This window comes from Furipterus horrens, unplaced genomic scaffold, assembly GCF_987537825.1.
Source record: "Furipterus horrens unplaced genomic scaffold, mFurHor1.1.pri manual_scaffold_4, whole genome shotgun sequence".
NCBI classification, from domain to species: Eukaryota; Metazoa; Chordata; class Mammalia; order Chiroptera; family Furipteridae; genus Furipterus; species Furipterus horrens.
This window is the reverse complement of record NW_028327174.1, coordinates 32,092,835-32,109,756: the sequence shown is the minus strand read 5'-3', so window position 1 is coordinate 32,109,756 and position 16,922 is coordinate 32,092,835. Positions and strand designations below refer to the sequence as shown.

The window sequence follows — 16,922 nt, the reverse complement described above, 5'->3', positions numbered from 1 at the left end:
GTGTGTACTTCCCTTCCTATGCAGGGAGCTCTCAATGAAGTTGAAAGAAGTTGAGGAAAACTATAAATTATACAACTTATTATAGATAATCAAGGATTCTTAAATAAGATGTAAGGTTTTTGAAGAATGAAACACAAAAAGTAGAGATATCTAAACAAATTTAACTAAGCAGTCCAAGGAAGAACAAGACACCTAGGTGAAAATTGTTAAGTTTGTCCAATGAAGTAAAACAAAAATGATGAAGATTTTCAAGGGAAGTCAGTTTTGACAATTGTAGAGTCTTACATCATAGAACAGAAATGAAAAATGCTCAGGCTCTAATCACTTCAAAAATCATGTTATTGATACCAGAAATGAAAAACAAAAAAGGGCAAAAGTAGATTTACTGTTCTGAGTACTTGAAATGCAGAATTTATTATGTATTAGTAGTGATTAATTACTGTATTGTCTTCCATATGAACAAGTGTAAACTGACCTTTACCCCACCCTGTATGTGTGGGAGTCGTCGTCGGCAGCCGTCCGTCTCGAGAGACGATGGTGTAGCTTCTTAAGAGTCTATCTGCACCGCCGAGAATGGCTGTGCAGTCCGACTCGGGAGTGACATGGTAGTATCTGTCTCCTCCCGTGTTGAATCGACATCTTGCGATGACGCTGGAGTGTCCTCTCCAGTGAAGCTGAAGCTACAGAGCCTGGGCAGGGTGATATGGAGGGTCTGCTGTTGCCCATGCAGCAGACCCCCCCTCTCTTCACAGCTGAAGGATCCAAGGGAAAGACGGAGTCAATACAGCTTGGCTTCAGGTGCGCCGCAGGAGTTGCCGGTGTTGACTACAACGTCAAAGCGCCTTAGGGACTCCGGCTCCGGATTTTCTGTCGGGGTTTACTCCCTTAGCCTTTCCCCTGAAGAGGTATGCCGCAAGGCAGCGGAGGTTTTTTGGAGTCAGAGTTTTCCTTCTCTGATGTGCCCTGACTGAAAGATCGAACCAGCGACACTTAGCTCGCAGGCCGACGCTCAATCCACTGAGCCAAACCAGCCAGGGTAGTGTGGGAGTGATGTCAGCAAAATGGCAGAATCAAAAGTCTTCAACTTCCTTCCCTTAAGGAGACATGGGTTTAAAAACAATAGACCAAACAGATGCATCTGTAAGAAATCCAGAAATCAGTTAAAATATTTTTGACTTGTAGGCAGTGCGAGGCCAACTGTAGGAAAGCCCAGCAGGAAAATATGTCACCTCTCAACTCTGACCAGAGCATTTCCCCCACCGAGCATGGTTCGTGCAATTGGGACAAAATTTCCAACTCTTGTGTTTTCTTTGAAGATATAAAAAAGTAGAACACATGTCCAACGTTTTGACGTTAAGCGGTTTGCTTGAGGAACTAATCTGTATCCAAGTACAAACAGGAATTGCTAGGTTCAGGGTTTCAGAACAAAGATAAACCGCGGACCAGAATCTGCAGTACCACAGGTTGACACTAGATAGCGTGCCAGTATTGTGATTTACTACAACACAACGAGGCTGCAATATCTCAGACAGACACCAGGGGAAGCTCCCAAGTGAAAACCAGCATAACTCTTCAAATAACCCAAAGAAAGAAGACATATACCCAGAAAAAGCTTGGGAGGTCTCCAGAATTGCTTGGCTGAGTAGTGAAAACCATCCCTATACAAAACCAGACCACAGATTCTGAAAGAGTTGGCTGGTTGCTCAAATGCCAAAATTCCAACAAAAAGTAACAAGAGAGATAAAGAAAAAGAGAATCACAACACATTTAAAGAAACAAGTTAAATCTCCAGAAAGTTCCCTTAAAGAAACAAAGATGTATGAAATGTCATAAAAAGAGTTCAAATTTACCATCATAAGTATGTTTAAAGAATTAAGAGTTAGCACAGATAGACACCTAATTGAAAAAAAATTGAATTATGAAAAAATGAGAATATTAAAGAAATAGAAACTATGAAGACAAATAGAAATTATGAAACTGAAGAACACATTACTTGAATTGAAAACTTCACACTGATTAGCAAACTTGATCAGACAGAAAAATGAATTAACAAACTCAAAGACAGAAAACATTCATGGGATGCCCTCAAGCAGAACAACATATGAATTAGGAGAGAACTATCAGAAGAAAGAAAGCAAGGGGCAGAGAAGTTATTTGAAGACATAATGGTCAAAATTTCTCCAAATCTGAGGAGATATTTACCTACAAATGCAGTAAGTTCAAAAAACTCCATCTAGGATAAATGCAATGAGATTTGCTCCAAGACACATAATAATAAAACTGTCAAGAGTCACAAAGACAAAGTCTTGTTATCAGTAATAGAAAACTGATCTTATGGGAATGCCCATTAGTTTATCATCAGGATTCTCAGCAAAAACCTTGTAGGCTAAAAAGGAGTGGGGTTAAATATTCAAAGCCCTGAAGGAAAAGGACTACTAACTAAGAATATTATATCCAGCAAAGCTATCCTTAAAAAGCCAAAGGGGAAATAAAGACTTTTCTAGATGAGAAATGCTAAGAGAATCCATCATCTGCCCTACAAGAAACAGTGATGGGAGTCCTACAAGTTAAAGTGAATGGAGGATACACAGCAAAATACAACTATACCAAATTATAAAATTTCCTCATAGAAGAAATACAGGGTGGAACAAATGTGGCTTTATAGTTGTGCATATGGAAAATAATACAATAATTAATAAATAATACAAGAATAAGCTCTGTGTTTTGTGCCTCACTGCTATAAACCAACTTTTGTAATCAGTGCCATTATCAAAGAGACCCAGATAACTCTCATGCCTTTTTTCCCCAATATATAAAGACACAAAGGGAAGACAGCCATCCATGAATCAAGAAGTGGACCATCACCAGACACCTAATCTGCCAGCATCTTGATTGTGTATTTTCTGGCCTCCAGAACTATGAGAAATAAATCCTTGTTGTTTAAGCCACTTAGTCCATGCTATTTTTGTTACAGCTGCCTAAACAAGTGGAAAAAAATATTCCATGCAAACAAGAACTTAAAGAGATCAGGGGTAGCCATAGTTATATCAGACAAAATAGACTTTAAGACAAAAACTGTCACAAGATAAAAAGGACATTACATAACAATGAAGGGTCAATTCATTAGGAAGATATAACAACTATAAATATATATGCACCTAACATTAGAACACCAAAATATGTGAAGCAAACATTGATAGAACTAAAGGTGGAAAGAGAAACACAATAAGAGTAAGAAATTCATACCCCACTTTCAATATGAACAACCAGACAGAAAATCAGTAAGGAAGTACTGGACTTAAATAACACCCCAAGCCAATTGGACCTACTGTATTTTTTGCACTATAAGATGCACTGACCATAAGACGCACCTAGGTTTAGAGGAGGAAAACAAGAAAAAAATATTCTGAACCAAATGGTGTACTAAAATATTTAATAAAATATAACAGAATAATATTTCAACCATGTAAAACGAACAGCAGTCAACAGCAGTATTAAGAACCATCATTACTGTCATTAACAAATGAGGAGAGATTTTAAGGTTCAAGTACTCTTCTAGTTTTCTGGGAACCCCAAAAACTCATCATTGCCAGTGTCAGAATTTATGGGGGCCTTTAATAACAGCCATTGATGGAGTTAAGAGGTATCCCTAGTTGTAACAGCCACTGAGAGTATCTATCCTAGTTATAGGTTCTGGCGGACTACTCCCAGTGCCTATTATGGCCCCTTAATCCCCTCAGTGCCTATGTTACTACTAGAACAGTGACCCCACCATAACTCCCTTTACATAAAACAAACTTCAGCATTTGTGGCTGCTCACCCAGTTACTGCTGGCGTCCTCACACAGAAATCTGGTGTGCACTGGAAACAGTAGGGAGGTAGATGAGACAGCTGTAGCATCTAATGGAGCCAGTAGCCAGCTGAGAACATGTTACTTCAACTCCACGCAGCTGCCTCTCATGATTGGCAGAGCTTAAGACACAATGATTGGTGATTGGAGGTGGTTCTACTGACACAGACCCCACCCAGTGTCAAAGACAATTGACAATGGCACTGTGCCTCATACCCGATATTAGCCTCAGCTGATTCGACAGGTCAGTGGTTGTAGCTGGGAGTGTCAGGTGGCTCTCTGCACTCTCCCAGGTCCCAGGTGATGGGTAGAGGTGGATGGCAACTGACTAGATGCCCTGAGATTCCGCAGTAAAGCAGGACATTTAAGCATCCCCAGGGGTTTTGCGTGGGCCCACTGCTTCTTCTAACAGCTGTCGCCACTGCTGACAGGTCAGGTAATACACATCACAGCTTGTGATGCCATACTTGCTCCATAAGATGCACAGACATTTCCCCACTTTTTTGGGGGAAAAAAGTGCATCTTACAGAATGAAAAATACGGTAATTGGAATTAGGTATATACCGAACACTCCACCCAACAACAGAAGAATATAAATTTTTCACAAGTACTAATGAAACATTCCCCAACATAGGCCACGTGTTTGGCCACAAAATGATCTTAACGAATTTAATAGGACTGAAGTAATATAATGTATCTCGTCTGACCAAAATGGAATGAAACTAGAAATTGATAGCAGGAGGAACACAGGAAAATCCACAAATATGTGGAAATTAACAACGTGCTCTTAAACAACCTAATGATCAAAGAAGAAATCATGAGGGAAATTAGAAAATATTTGAAGACAAATGAAACTGAAAATACAACATAGCAAGCCATTTAGGATATGATAAAAGCAGGGTTAAGGGGAAAGTTTATAGTAACAAATTATTGCATCAAAAATAAAGATCTCAAATCAACAGCCTAAACTTATACCTGAAAGACCTAGAAAAAGAAGAACAGACTAAACCCAGACAGAGTTAACAGAAGGAAGGAAATAATAAAGATTGGAGATAAATGAAAAAGAGAATAGAAAAAAAAATCAATAAACTAAGAATTGATTTTGATGAGATCAATAAAATTGACTAACCCTTTCTAGATTTAAAAAAAAGACAGAAGACTCAAATAGCAACATTATAAATAAAAGAGGAAACATTACAAATAATGTTACAGAGACAAAATAAATTATAAGACTACTATGAACAATTATATGCCCACAAATTGGGTAATCTTAAGAAATGAATAAATTACTCAAAATATACACCCTACCAAGATCGAATCATGAAGGACTAAAAAACCTATATAGATCTAAATCTAGTGAGAAGATTGAAGCAATAATAAAAAAAAAAACTTACAAAAAAGAAAGCCCAGGACCAGATGGCTTTACTGGAAATTCTATCAAAATTACCTAAAGGAAAATGAATGCTAATCCTTCTAAAACTCTTCCAAAGATGAGGGAACACTTCCAAGTTCATCTTATCAGGCCACATCACCCTGATATCAAAGCCAGACAAAGACATTATGAGAAAATAAAGCTACAGATCAGTATCCCTGATGAATATTGATGCAAAAATTCTCAGCAAAATACTAGCAAACAGAATTCAACAACACTAAAAGGATCAGACACTTTGATCAAGTAAGATTTATACAGGGATCCCTCACTTATTGCGGGTATTATGTGCTAGACCCCCCCTGCAATAGGTGAAAATCCGCGAAGTAGGAACCTTACATTTATTTTAGTATTTACTGTACAGTACAGCAAAATCCTGCAATATAGTGAAAAATCCGTGATAAATAATCAAATATAATATTTTTTTAAATCCTACGATACAGTGAGGTCGCGATAAGTGAACTGCAGTATAGAGAGGGACTACTGTACTGGGCATGCACATCTGGTACAACATATGAAAATCAACCAGTGTAATCCATCACTTTATCAAAATGAAAGACAAAACCACATGATCATATCAACAGGTGCAGAAAAAGCATTTGATGGAATTCAACACTTTTTCATGATACAAGCAGTCAACAAATTAGGAATAGAAGAAAGTACCTCAACATAATAAAGGCCATATATGAAAAGCCCATAGTAAACATACTCAAAGCTGAAACATTGAAAGCTTTTCCTCTAAGGTCAGAAACAAAGCAAGTATGCCAACTCTTTCCTCTTCTGTTCAATATAGTTAGTGCTGGAAGTTCTAACCAGAGTAACTAGACAAGAAAAATAAATGAAATACACAGTTTATAAATGAAGAAGTAAAATTGTCCCTCTTTTCAGAAGACATGATTTTATATATAGAAAATTCTAAAGACTCCACAAAGAACTAATAAGCTAATTCAGTAAAGATGCAAAATTAACTTTCAAAAAGTTGCATTTCTTTACAAATAAGTTGCATTTCTATGCACTAACAATAAATTATCTGAAAAGAAATTACTAAAATAGTCATTTACATGGCAAAAATCAAGAAGTCTCATGATGTCAAGTACTGGAGAGAACATGTATCCTTATTTTCTCATAAATTCATGGTGATCACATAAACTAGTGTGACCGCTTAAAGAGCAATTTATCATCATCTTGTTAGACTGAATATTTATATACTCTATTTTCTAGCGATTTCAGTCAAAAGTATTGAAAGAAAAACTCTGGGTGTAGCAGGAGATATGCACGAGAATATTCATACCAACATTATCTACAATATAAAATTCCCCAAAACTATATAAATGCCCAAAGATAAATAAATTACAGTATAGTCATATAAGAACATAAATAGCATTAAAATGCACAAATTACTTCTATATGAGTAAACAATTTTGTAACTAAATATATATACATTCAGAAAAGTTTGGGAGATTAGGGCCAATATTCTGCCTACCTACGAATACATTAGATAACATGGCAAAGAGATATGACTTCAAAGAGGTTAAACTAAGTTTTCCTTGTTTATTGAATATAATCACAAGGGGTTTTTAAATGTGTAAGATGGAGGCAGATGGGCCAGTGTTAATATGATAAAATGGGAGAAATACTTGATCGACCAATGGCTTCGAATATGGAAGAGAGTGGAGTAAACAACTCCCAGCAGCCTCTAGAAGGTGGAAAAGTCAGAGACATAGATTGTCTCCTAGAGGGTCCTGACAGGAACGCAACCCTGCCAACTCCTTGATTTTAGTCCAGTGAGGCCCATTCCAGACTTCTCAACGTTAGAACTCTAAGATTGTAACAGAACTATAATAACTTTGTGTTGTAAGCCATTAAGGGCATGCACACACACAGGCACGTATGTGTGCGTTTTCTGTGTCAGTGGTGGTAAATGCTATCAAATCAGTTTGGTTAAAGAGTCACGGATAGGTAATGCTGTTTACATAGGTAGCTCAGGAATGAGGTAATGTTTAAACAGAGATTTGAATGAGATGAAGGAGCAAGATATCAGGGAGGAGAACATTTCAGAAGAGGAAACAGCAAGTGCAAATTTCAAGGCAGAAGCATGCTTGGCAGTTTTAAGAAATAGCAAACAGGCTAATATGGCAGGAGGAAAGCGAACCAGAGGACAAATATGGAGTATAAAAACTATTGGCTAATAGGAGATAATTATTGTGATTATTTCTGCAAGGGGAGTGGGAATGAAGGCAGAAAGGGAGAACTTTTTGCTTTTGCCCTATTATTTATTTTTTTGGGTGATGATGCCTTATTTTTGTTTTGTTAAAGAATTTTTATTACAACATAGAGGCACCAGAAATCTGAAGTGTAGAAATGACAAGTGTAAAGATGAAGGATCTACTGGGTTTTTTGGCTTCCAAAACTGAGGGAAAGGGGGTAAGAAAGAATCAAACAATACTAGTGTTATTTATTTAAAAGTCTCTTTTATATATTTGCACCTACAGTTTCAAGCTGCTAGGTCTGTCTGTGCATGTCAGTAACAACACGTGTGTGTCCATGAGAAACACTTGACTGACCACTAGTGTAGAATGAAGATCATTGAATAGTCCAGTTATAAATCCCTGCTTACCAGAATACCTTGAGAGTACTAATATTATGAATTTGGGGACCTTGAGGAAGTAATTTGCCCTCTCTGTATCTAAGTATTTTCATCTCTGAAAGGAAGATAATAGCATCTGGCTGACAGAATTGTGGTAAGAAATTATGGTAGAAATCCAAGAAATCCAAGTAAAATACTAGAAGAGTGTGTGGCATATAGTAAGTGTTTCATAAATTTTAGCTATTATTATTATTATTGCTCTCTAATCTTCATTATTGGGCTCCAACTAACAAACTTTATACACATGGATATGCTAACTTTTCTCCAAATATGCTACAAGGGACCACTCTGTTCATTTGCTTCAGCCAATTTCTTATTGTCTTGCTATACATGTACAAATAAAATCACTGTAACACTCAATGTTTAAACACAAATAATCTAGCATACTATATTATCCACAAACAATAGAATGTAACACAATTGCATTTTACCAATACCTTTTCCTTGTGACTGCTATTCTGCTTAAATATTATTCAAATATTTCATCAGAACAGACTTAACACCAATCTCTAAAAGCAAACAGAATTTATGTTTCTTGGACAAAGTTAAAAGGGACCTTATATAACATTACTGAAATTGATAACGATCTCTATGGTCTTTTTATTTAGCTAGATAAGACAACAAATTTGAGGTGAACTCCTAAAATATGACTAAAAGTCAGGCATGAGTTTTTATTTCCTCAAGACTTCCATAAGGGGATTTAAAGGCTTTTGACCTGGGTTCAAGTGTTTTTGATTTACAAGCAAGATGACTTGCAAGTTTTCAATTTCCCTGAGTCTTGGTGTGTTTAATACCCTATTCAAAGAGTACTCTTTTGTGTCTATGAAAATCCCTGATATAGTCTATATAATTTAGTGTCTCACAGTTTTGTGTCAGAGCAAGAGAGAAGATTATTACTTACTTGCATATGGAAAAATTAAATGACTTTCTTAAGTCAATAACTAGGTCTTGGGGCCAGGTTTTTTGGTTGTTAGTACAGATCTCTTTTCCATTAGACAATATTTAAAGTTATTAAAATAAAAAATGCTTCTCTCTAAAAAATTTAAATAAGTCAAGACGATAAAGTGATTCAGAAGACTGATAATCTCTATTTATAGGTCAATTATAAGGCTATTTTTACATATTATCCATTATACAACAACTTTTTTTGTTTTAATCACATTTATAAATATCTTTTGTCCATCAAGAACCAAAGAGAATATATCAAATTTTTCTAAATATTTAGCATTAATAAACTCTTAGCCATCAGAAATATCACCAAAAATATATCTTTTTAAGATTTAACATTGATTTAAATAAAGATATGGATCACTGTTAATATTCCAGTGTATGCTTGAGTTAAAAATTCTAATTTGAATTATAATGACCTTTTTAAGAAACTAGTTGCCTTTTCTTTAAGGAAAAAAAAATTTTCCCTTCACTTATGTTAGTTTGAAAACATGAAACTCATTTCACCTTGAATGCATTGCAGCATCTGCTTTTCCTTTTCCTTTTCCTTGATGGTTGTGCCTCTGCTGCTGTCTTATTCAAATGTTGATTTGGGTCCATGATTGAACTACAGATATTATGTGACTGTTTTCAATTGTCGCAGATGTTTTGTTCAAAATGATAACCTATTCAGGGAGAAAGCATGTAATTTATTTTGCTTTAACAATATACAATCCAGAAATCAGAAAAGCCACAAGATCAACATCAATTGATCCATAAATCCACTAATATTCATTCAGGGCCTACTAAGTACTGAGCCCTGGGCCAGGCAAATGCTACACACACACACACACACACACACACACACACACACACACACACGAAACCTTAGCTTTAATAAGATTATAATTCAGTTGAAAAGATAAATGTATGGAAATAAAATTGAAATAAATAAATAATATAGAATCACACACTAGGTTAGATGAACAAAATTTTTAAAATACAGAAGTAACACATTAAAATATTTTCTTATATATCTGCATTATAAGATTTAAAAAGGGAAACACATGTTTAATTTATCTTTATAACTTTACAAAGTGTCAAGCAGTGCCTTGTGCATAGAAGAAAATGGGTAGAAAAATAATGTAATGAATTATAATTAGATTGGCCTAAAAAGGTTTTTTTGAGGCCATACCTCCAGAACTGGGCTTGAAGAACATGTAGTTTGAATTTGTTAAAAAAACCAACAAACAGTGTACTCTTAGTACATCTCAGACAGACTCAGGCCACACTTGATATTACCACCATCATGCTCTTACTTTATTTTAACTTTGTTAATTTATTTTTGAAGAGAGTATATTTGTGGTTGAAAGTACAAAAGATCAAAAAGACATACATGTATATTAAAAATTCTTCCTCTAACCCACATTCTTCCAGCATCTAGTTTGTCTAGTTTCAGACAGAGCACTGCAATGCTTCCCTGAGCAGAACAGACCAGCTCAGCCTAGTTTGATTGGGGTGGATGGGTGGGCAGATTCTCTGCTTTTCGGTGTAAAGCTTTTACTGTCGGAGGGATAATGAAAATGGAGGAATAATGGAGGAATAATGCAAGAAAGTGGCCCAGTTTCTACCATGCACCTGGGGAACAGAGGAGAAAACAAGAGAAACAGTGTTGACTAACTTCTTAGCCCTTGTATGGAAAACTTCCCCATCCTCCACCTTTCTTTGACAATAACGATTGTTTCATTAGAGTAGCCACTCTCCTGAATGGGAGAAGGAAACTAACATTTACTGAATCCTTAGTTTGTGCCAGGATCTGCGCTGAGCAGATTGCTTTCTTTTATGCAGAAATAGAACTATCTAGAAAATTTATTTTCCCTCACCTTGAATCAAACTTGAGTTGAAAAAAAAGAAACAAGAGATGGGTAAGTGGCATTGAGACACTTCCCATTTCTTGATGTTTGTCAACTAACTCGCCATCCCACATTACACAGTACAGATGGAATCAAAGAAATAAGGGGTTAAGTCTAATGATTTCATGTAGTTAGTGAAAATAATCGCCTTGTAACATATTTTGAGAAGGTAATCAGGGGTCCAATTTTCAGACTTGCAGTTCCAGTTGTCTAGAAAGTAATGGGAACAGGTTTTCAAACTTTATAGTGAAATAATAAATGTCTGATTTTATTTTTAAGAGTATACAAACAAGAGGCTCATTTATTTCCAGAAGGGATATTTAATAGGCTTTAAGGGCTTAGAACATAATTGTCTAGAAGGAACAGGAATAAACCGTAATAGTTATTATGTCCATCAAAATATTTGTCTTTGAAATTTGTGGAATTGTCTCACATAGAAAAATAGTTGAAATTAGAGAAACTCAAAGGTTCTTACCTGAACTCAGAATCCAACAGCAGCAGCAAGAAGACCACCCCTTTAACTGTTGTTAAAGTCTGTTTTTAAACAGTTAGTTGGCTTTTCTTTTTTATCAGTACAAAGATGACTAACCATCAGGTCATTGTCCGAGGCAGGTAGAAGAAAATTAACTAGCTATTCTTAGAGTCTGTTCCAGACACGTGTGTTTTAAAGATTATACTTGTCAGAATGTATAAACTATTTTTCTGTGAAAGTTCAATTATTATGCTTTGTTTCTAAGAATAACATATTTGTTTAGTAAATTAAGTTGGTTGTATAAGATTTTTTTCTTTAAATATACAAATACAACAGATTATCCAAGGTACTTAAAAACCTTCCAAATTGAATACAGTTCAAGGCCTTTTTTTTTTTTTTTAAATGTCTGCAGGTTACTTTAGTATTCAAAATGCAAAATACACTCTTTTTGCCTGACCTTGGGGGCAGCTCTAATATGATGTGGGTGGCAGCTGGATGTCCCACATGAAACAGTAAAGCACTAATTCATTATAAGATATGTCTTTCAAGTGACGGAATTGTTTGAAATGACAAAAGTCATAAGACCAATTTTCATGATAGATTCCTTACATTGAAGTCTGAAGAAAGAACAGTTGTATAGTTTTCTTCTATTTAACTTAGTTTTTACAGATGAGAGGCACTTGAACCAATTGATAGTTTTCTTGAGAAGGGGTTAACTTTCATTCATTCAATCACTAAGTCAAACATTTTTGATTCTCTGCTATACTTCCATACCTCAGACCTTGGGCTCTATTCTGGAGGTATCCTAATTTAAATCTCACATGAACAAATATGTATATTTGTTATAATATATGTAGCTATTATATATAACTATATATAGAAAGCAAATAATAGCTATCATATATATGACTATTATATAGAACAACAATACATATACACACACATACACATGTAGCAATTTAAGGATGTATATATGAAAACATTGTTACCCCTATCACTTCTGAAAGACAATTAAATTTTTTTTTACTGATTTGAGAGAAGGGGTGGGGAGAGAGATGTTGATTTGTTGTTCCACTTCTTTATGTATTAATTGGTTGATTCTTGTAAGTACCCTGATTGGGGGTTAGAAGCTGCAACCCCGGTGTATCGGGAAGATGCTTTAACTAACTGAGATACCTGACCAGGGCCAAGAAAATTTTTTGATAATATTGTGGCAATATGTATTTAAGTTTTATATATCAGATAGTTGATAGATTAGTTCTATCCTGGTTTATTCTTTTAAGTTTGTAATCCTGTGAAGAACCAAAGAATATGGAGAGAGAGAAGGGTTGGGAAATTCGTAGTTTTCCGATGAATGGGAACTGAGAAGTATAGACCTGGGGTGAGAAGGATTAGGGCCCCAGCTCCCAAATAGCCTCTGCTGAATCTGAGTCTGTGGCAGTCCAAGCTCACACCAGAAGATGGATTCAGCAAAGCTTATGCTTTTTTTCTTTTTGAAATAAGCCCTTCAGTTAATTTTTATGTAATGCCAGATTTTGAGAATCACTGTAGCAGAGATAGAAAACATTTTCAGTGACTTTCGTGGATTTTCCTTTCATTCAGAATGGGAATACAGTTTATGTGCTCCCGTACTAATGATTTTTTTTCTTTAAATTTTTATTCCTCCAAGATACGTCACATGAAGGTAAATAGTATAAATCAACTGAGAACCTTTTTGATCCCTAAACTAACACTGCCTGGTGAAATTCTGGAGTGTTTCCGCAGGCCAAAGAGCATTTTTGTGACCTTTTCTCTGCCACGATTGTTTTAGTTAGATTGTCCTTGTGCGACTTGTTAAAAATACAAGTGGTCAAAGGAAAGAAGTTGCAACAGTTCTTTCAAGATCAATATTATGCTGACTTCCACGAATCAGCAGAATTGCAAAATTTGCAGTAAAAACCTAGTGATCTTTACTTCAAAGATAATCACCACAGTTCTGATGACATGTCATGGTCTTTGACGCCTGATAAATTTTCATTCCATTTGTCTCTGATACTTGCTAACAGTATGGACTTGCTTAGATTATTTAAATCTTCTGAGCATCAGTATTCTCATCTATAAAGTAAGAAGACAGTACTTGGGGTAGGATTCAATTATGTATGTACAGAGATTTACACAGTACCTGATACATTATAGATTCAATACTCAATACCTAATAAGAGTTATTGTATGAAATTTGTGTATTATAAATACTTAAAGCAATTAATTTATATCAAATGGACAACAATAAAAGATCTAGGACACGTGCCCAGCAATCTTTTCAACAGTTTTTATTCCCAGTCTCTCAGGTGGATGCCACTGGCATGCTTTGAGAGGGTGTCTTCAGGTTCAAAGCAAACCTGTCACTACCTGCTAACCTTTCCTCTCTTAGCAGTGATCAAGAGGAAGTTCCAGGAGGCTGTATACTTCTGGAAAAAACCCCACATATCTCTATTCACTGACACTAGGCCCTGGCGCCATCATGATTAATCTTCTTACGGCCACCACCATAAGAATATAGGGATTCCATGACTACTTCCATCAGTTCCTGCCCAATCCCCTAATGGTTCTGCACACCCTTGTTTCTGCCCCTCACCTCTGAATTCTCTCCTAATCCTGAACTCTTGAGTTTTTTGAAGCTTATGGTTAATCACAAGTAGAATTACCTTTACTTTCAGCCTCTTCTCTGAACTTATTTTGCTTTGCCTGATTACTCTAACATAAGCCCTGTCCTTCTCCATGCTGTATCATTGCTCCATGCCAGAGGCACTGCTCTCCAATTTGCCTGTCTATTTTCACACCTCCTTTCCTCTAAATCCACAGTTTTGAATCTCATATCAAAAGAGTCTATCACTTATCCTTCTGTTGGAATTTTCCACCAATCCATAAGTCATTTATTCCATGGCAGTTTTAGCACTTGGTTTAAAACCAATCTCTTAAAAATAGTACTGCTGTAATAATTACTGTTGATTTTGATGACCATGAAGAGAATCCTTAAAATTCTGGGATTTCTTAGCCTTTTAACCTCTTCTCCAATAATATTGCTTTGCTCACTCCAATGGAGATATGCTAGACCTATCACACCTAAAACTGTCCCTTCCCCATATTATCATTTTCATGGATTGGATTACCATTATCTTCCAGCTCACAACAATGCTGCCACTGACCAGGATCTATAATCCATTGATTGGTTCTACCAGGGATTCCACTGTTTCTTATTTTGTATCCTCATTTCCCTCCACATCTGGGTTAAATTTAATGGTTATGGTAATCACTTTCTTTCATATATTTTTCAAGCTATTTGTGACCCTTGTATCATTATAATTGCTTCACAGAACTACAGCCTTGATGAAACCCAACTCTCAGACTATTCTGTCCATTCATCCATACTGATGAATATAATTGAAGAAAAGCCCTCAACCATATTACTTTAAATTTATGATCATGAAGCCCAAATGGGCCTTTTGTTTTGCCTAGCTAGGTATTGTGTTGCATTTTCCTTATCAAAGCCATCTTATTTTTAAGATTTTTTGTCTTTATCTCTTTCCTCAAAATTCTAGGTCATCCTTTCCTGTCTTCACCTTCAGCTGATGACTCTTTCACTAATGAAAACAAAGAACAACACTTCTAAAAGCTTCTTTCACACCTGTGATCCCAGTGAATCAGTACCACATCCTGTGCCTTGAACCTGTCCATTCTCTAGGCAAGGCCAACCACTTTTTGTGCACCCAATTGCCTCCTCTCCTGTGTTGCCACTTTCCCTTTCTAAAGAAACGTTCCCATCAGCATAGCAACGTGCTGTCACTTTCCCATTCCAAAAATCCCTCTTTTGATCCCATTCCCTTTCTGAGTATTGCCGTTTCTGTGTAATTTTTTACAGGGAAAAAAAAAAAAAACCCTCTCAAAGGCTTACCTATTGTTGTGTTCCATTAATTTCTTCACATTCTTTCTTGAGTACACTTCAATCAAGTTTTTGTCCCTGATTCTCCACTCACACTACTCTTGCCTAAGTCATAAATTTCCTAAATGCTCTAAGTAATGGTCTTCATCTGACTTGAACGACTTACAGCATTTTTCAGAGATGGTTATTTATTTCTCCTGGGGAAATACTTTCCAGGACAGCATCCTTTGCCATTTTTCTCCTAATTCACTGTCTTCTCTATCTCCACCTCACTTCCTAAATCCTTTCTATATCTTTGGTCTCTTAATTGGAGTGTCTCAGGATTCAACTCCCACTTATTCTAAGAAAATTTTATAAGTTAGTACCAGTTATTTCATTACAATCTCAGGATTCAACCATTGTCTTTTGATGCACTCATTCATTTTCATGTATACCACCTATAGATAGTTCTAAAATTTTTATCTCTGGCCAGGACTTTCCTGGTGAGCTCTAGATTTTTTCAATTACCTAATCCCCATCTCCCTTTAGATATGCAATAAACATCTCATATACAACAGTTTACAAGCTATGCTCCTCGTCTTTCCTTCCCAAAACTCTTCTCCTGTGCTCCCATCTCAGTAATTGTAATTTTATACTAGTTACACAACACACACACACACACACACACACACACACTCACACACTCACACACAATATTGGAATCATTTTTGTCTCCTTGCTTACTCACACCATATCAGGCTCTGATTTCAAAATATATCCAAAATATGACTGCTTCTTACCATTTTGACGGCTGTCACTCTGGTCTGGAATTATTGCACCACCTTCCAACTTGTGTCTCAGCTAATCTCCTTACACTCACCACCCCTCTTCCCAAACCACACTTCCCCATGTTAGTTTAAACATAGTAGCCAGAATCCTCATGTTAAAACAGGTCATATCATGACACCATTCTGCTCAAATCCTCCAATGACTTCCTACATCACTCAACATGAAGTCCAAAGAGTGCCTTCAAGACCCTAAAAGATCTTGACCCACTCTCATGACTTTTGTATTTGCTGTTCTTTCTGCCTAGAAGGTTCTTCTCCAGATATTTGCATAGATCACTCCATCACCACCTTTTAGTATCCATACAATTGATACTTTTTCAGTGAGGTCTTCTCTGGCCATTATTTTAAATAGCATCCCCTCTGACCTCAGTAAAGCTTCTTACTACTTTCTTTTTCTCTCGTTATCCATTATACTATGAATTTTAGTCACGTATTCGGTTTTCTGTCCTTGGCAACAATAAATTTACACTACAGTATAAGTTCCAGAAGAGCAAGGATAGGTTTTCGTCTATTTTGTTCACAGCTACATCCTCAGTGCCTACAATAGTGCCTGGTACCTAGTAAATCATACTATTTTTGAGTAAATAAATAAATTTTCCACTCAAAGAAACCTTATAGCAATGAAGTGATGTTAATAGCAAAGACTTAAACTGGAAAAATAATTAAAGATGGTAAGAAAGTTGTCTATAATTGTATAGAAAGTAGTTATCCAGTTATCAGTGGATGTGATGAAAATGTTGAAAACAGTCACCAATTTATTTTGTTTGAAGAGTCAAATGTGATGCTGATGCAACATGATGAAATTCTCTGAAATTTGTGTTCACAATCTTCCAGTGACTTCCTGGCTCTAGTATAATAAATATTCAAGTCTTTTTTTATGAAAAACCTACAGAACCAACAGAAACTCTTCCCTGCTTATCCCTCTAACACTATTTCCT

The 16,922-nt window shown here is 36.0% G+C and overlaps 1 protein-coding gene across 1 annotated transcript in view; it reads right to left on the bottom strand.

Annotated features, from left to right (window-relative positions):
• Positions 1-11,293, bottom strand: part of LOC150011473 (solute carrier organic anion transporter family member 1B3-like) — a 46,209-nt gene extending 34,916 nt beyond the window's left edge. Inside the window, exons 1-2 of the mRNA XM_090275478.1 lie at positions 11,242-11,293; positions 9,382-9,539 (exon numbers count right to left, since the gene is read on the bottom strand). Coding sequence (XP_090131604.1) covers positions 9,382-9,474 — 93 coding nt within the window. The 5' untranslated portion in view covers positions 9,475-9,539; positions 11,242-11,293. The remainder of the gene's footprint in view (positions 1-9,381; positions 9,540-11,241) is intronic.
• Between the last annotated feature and the right edge of the window lie 5,629 nt (positions 11,294-16,922).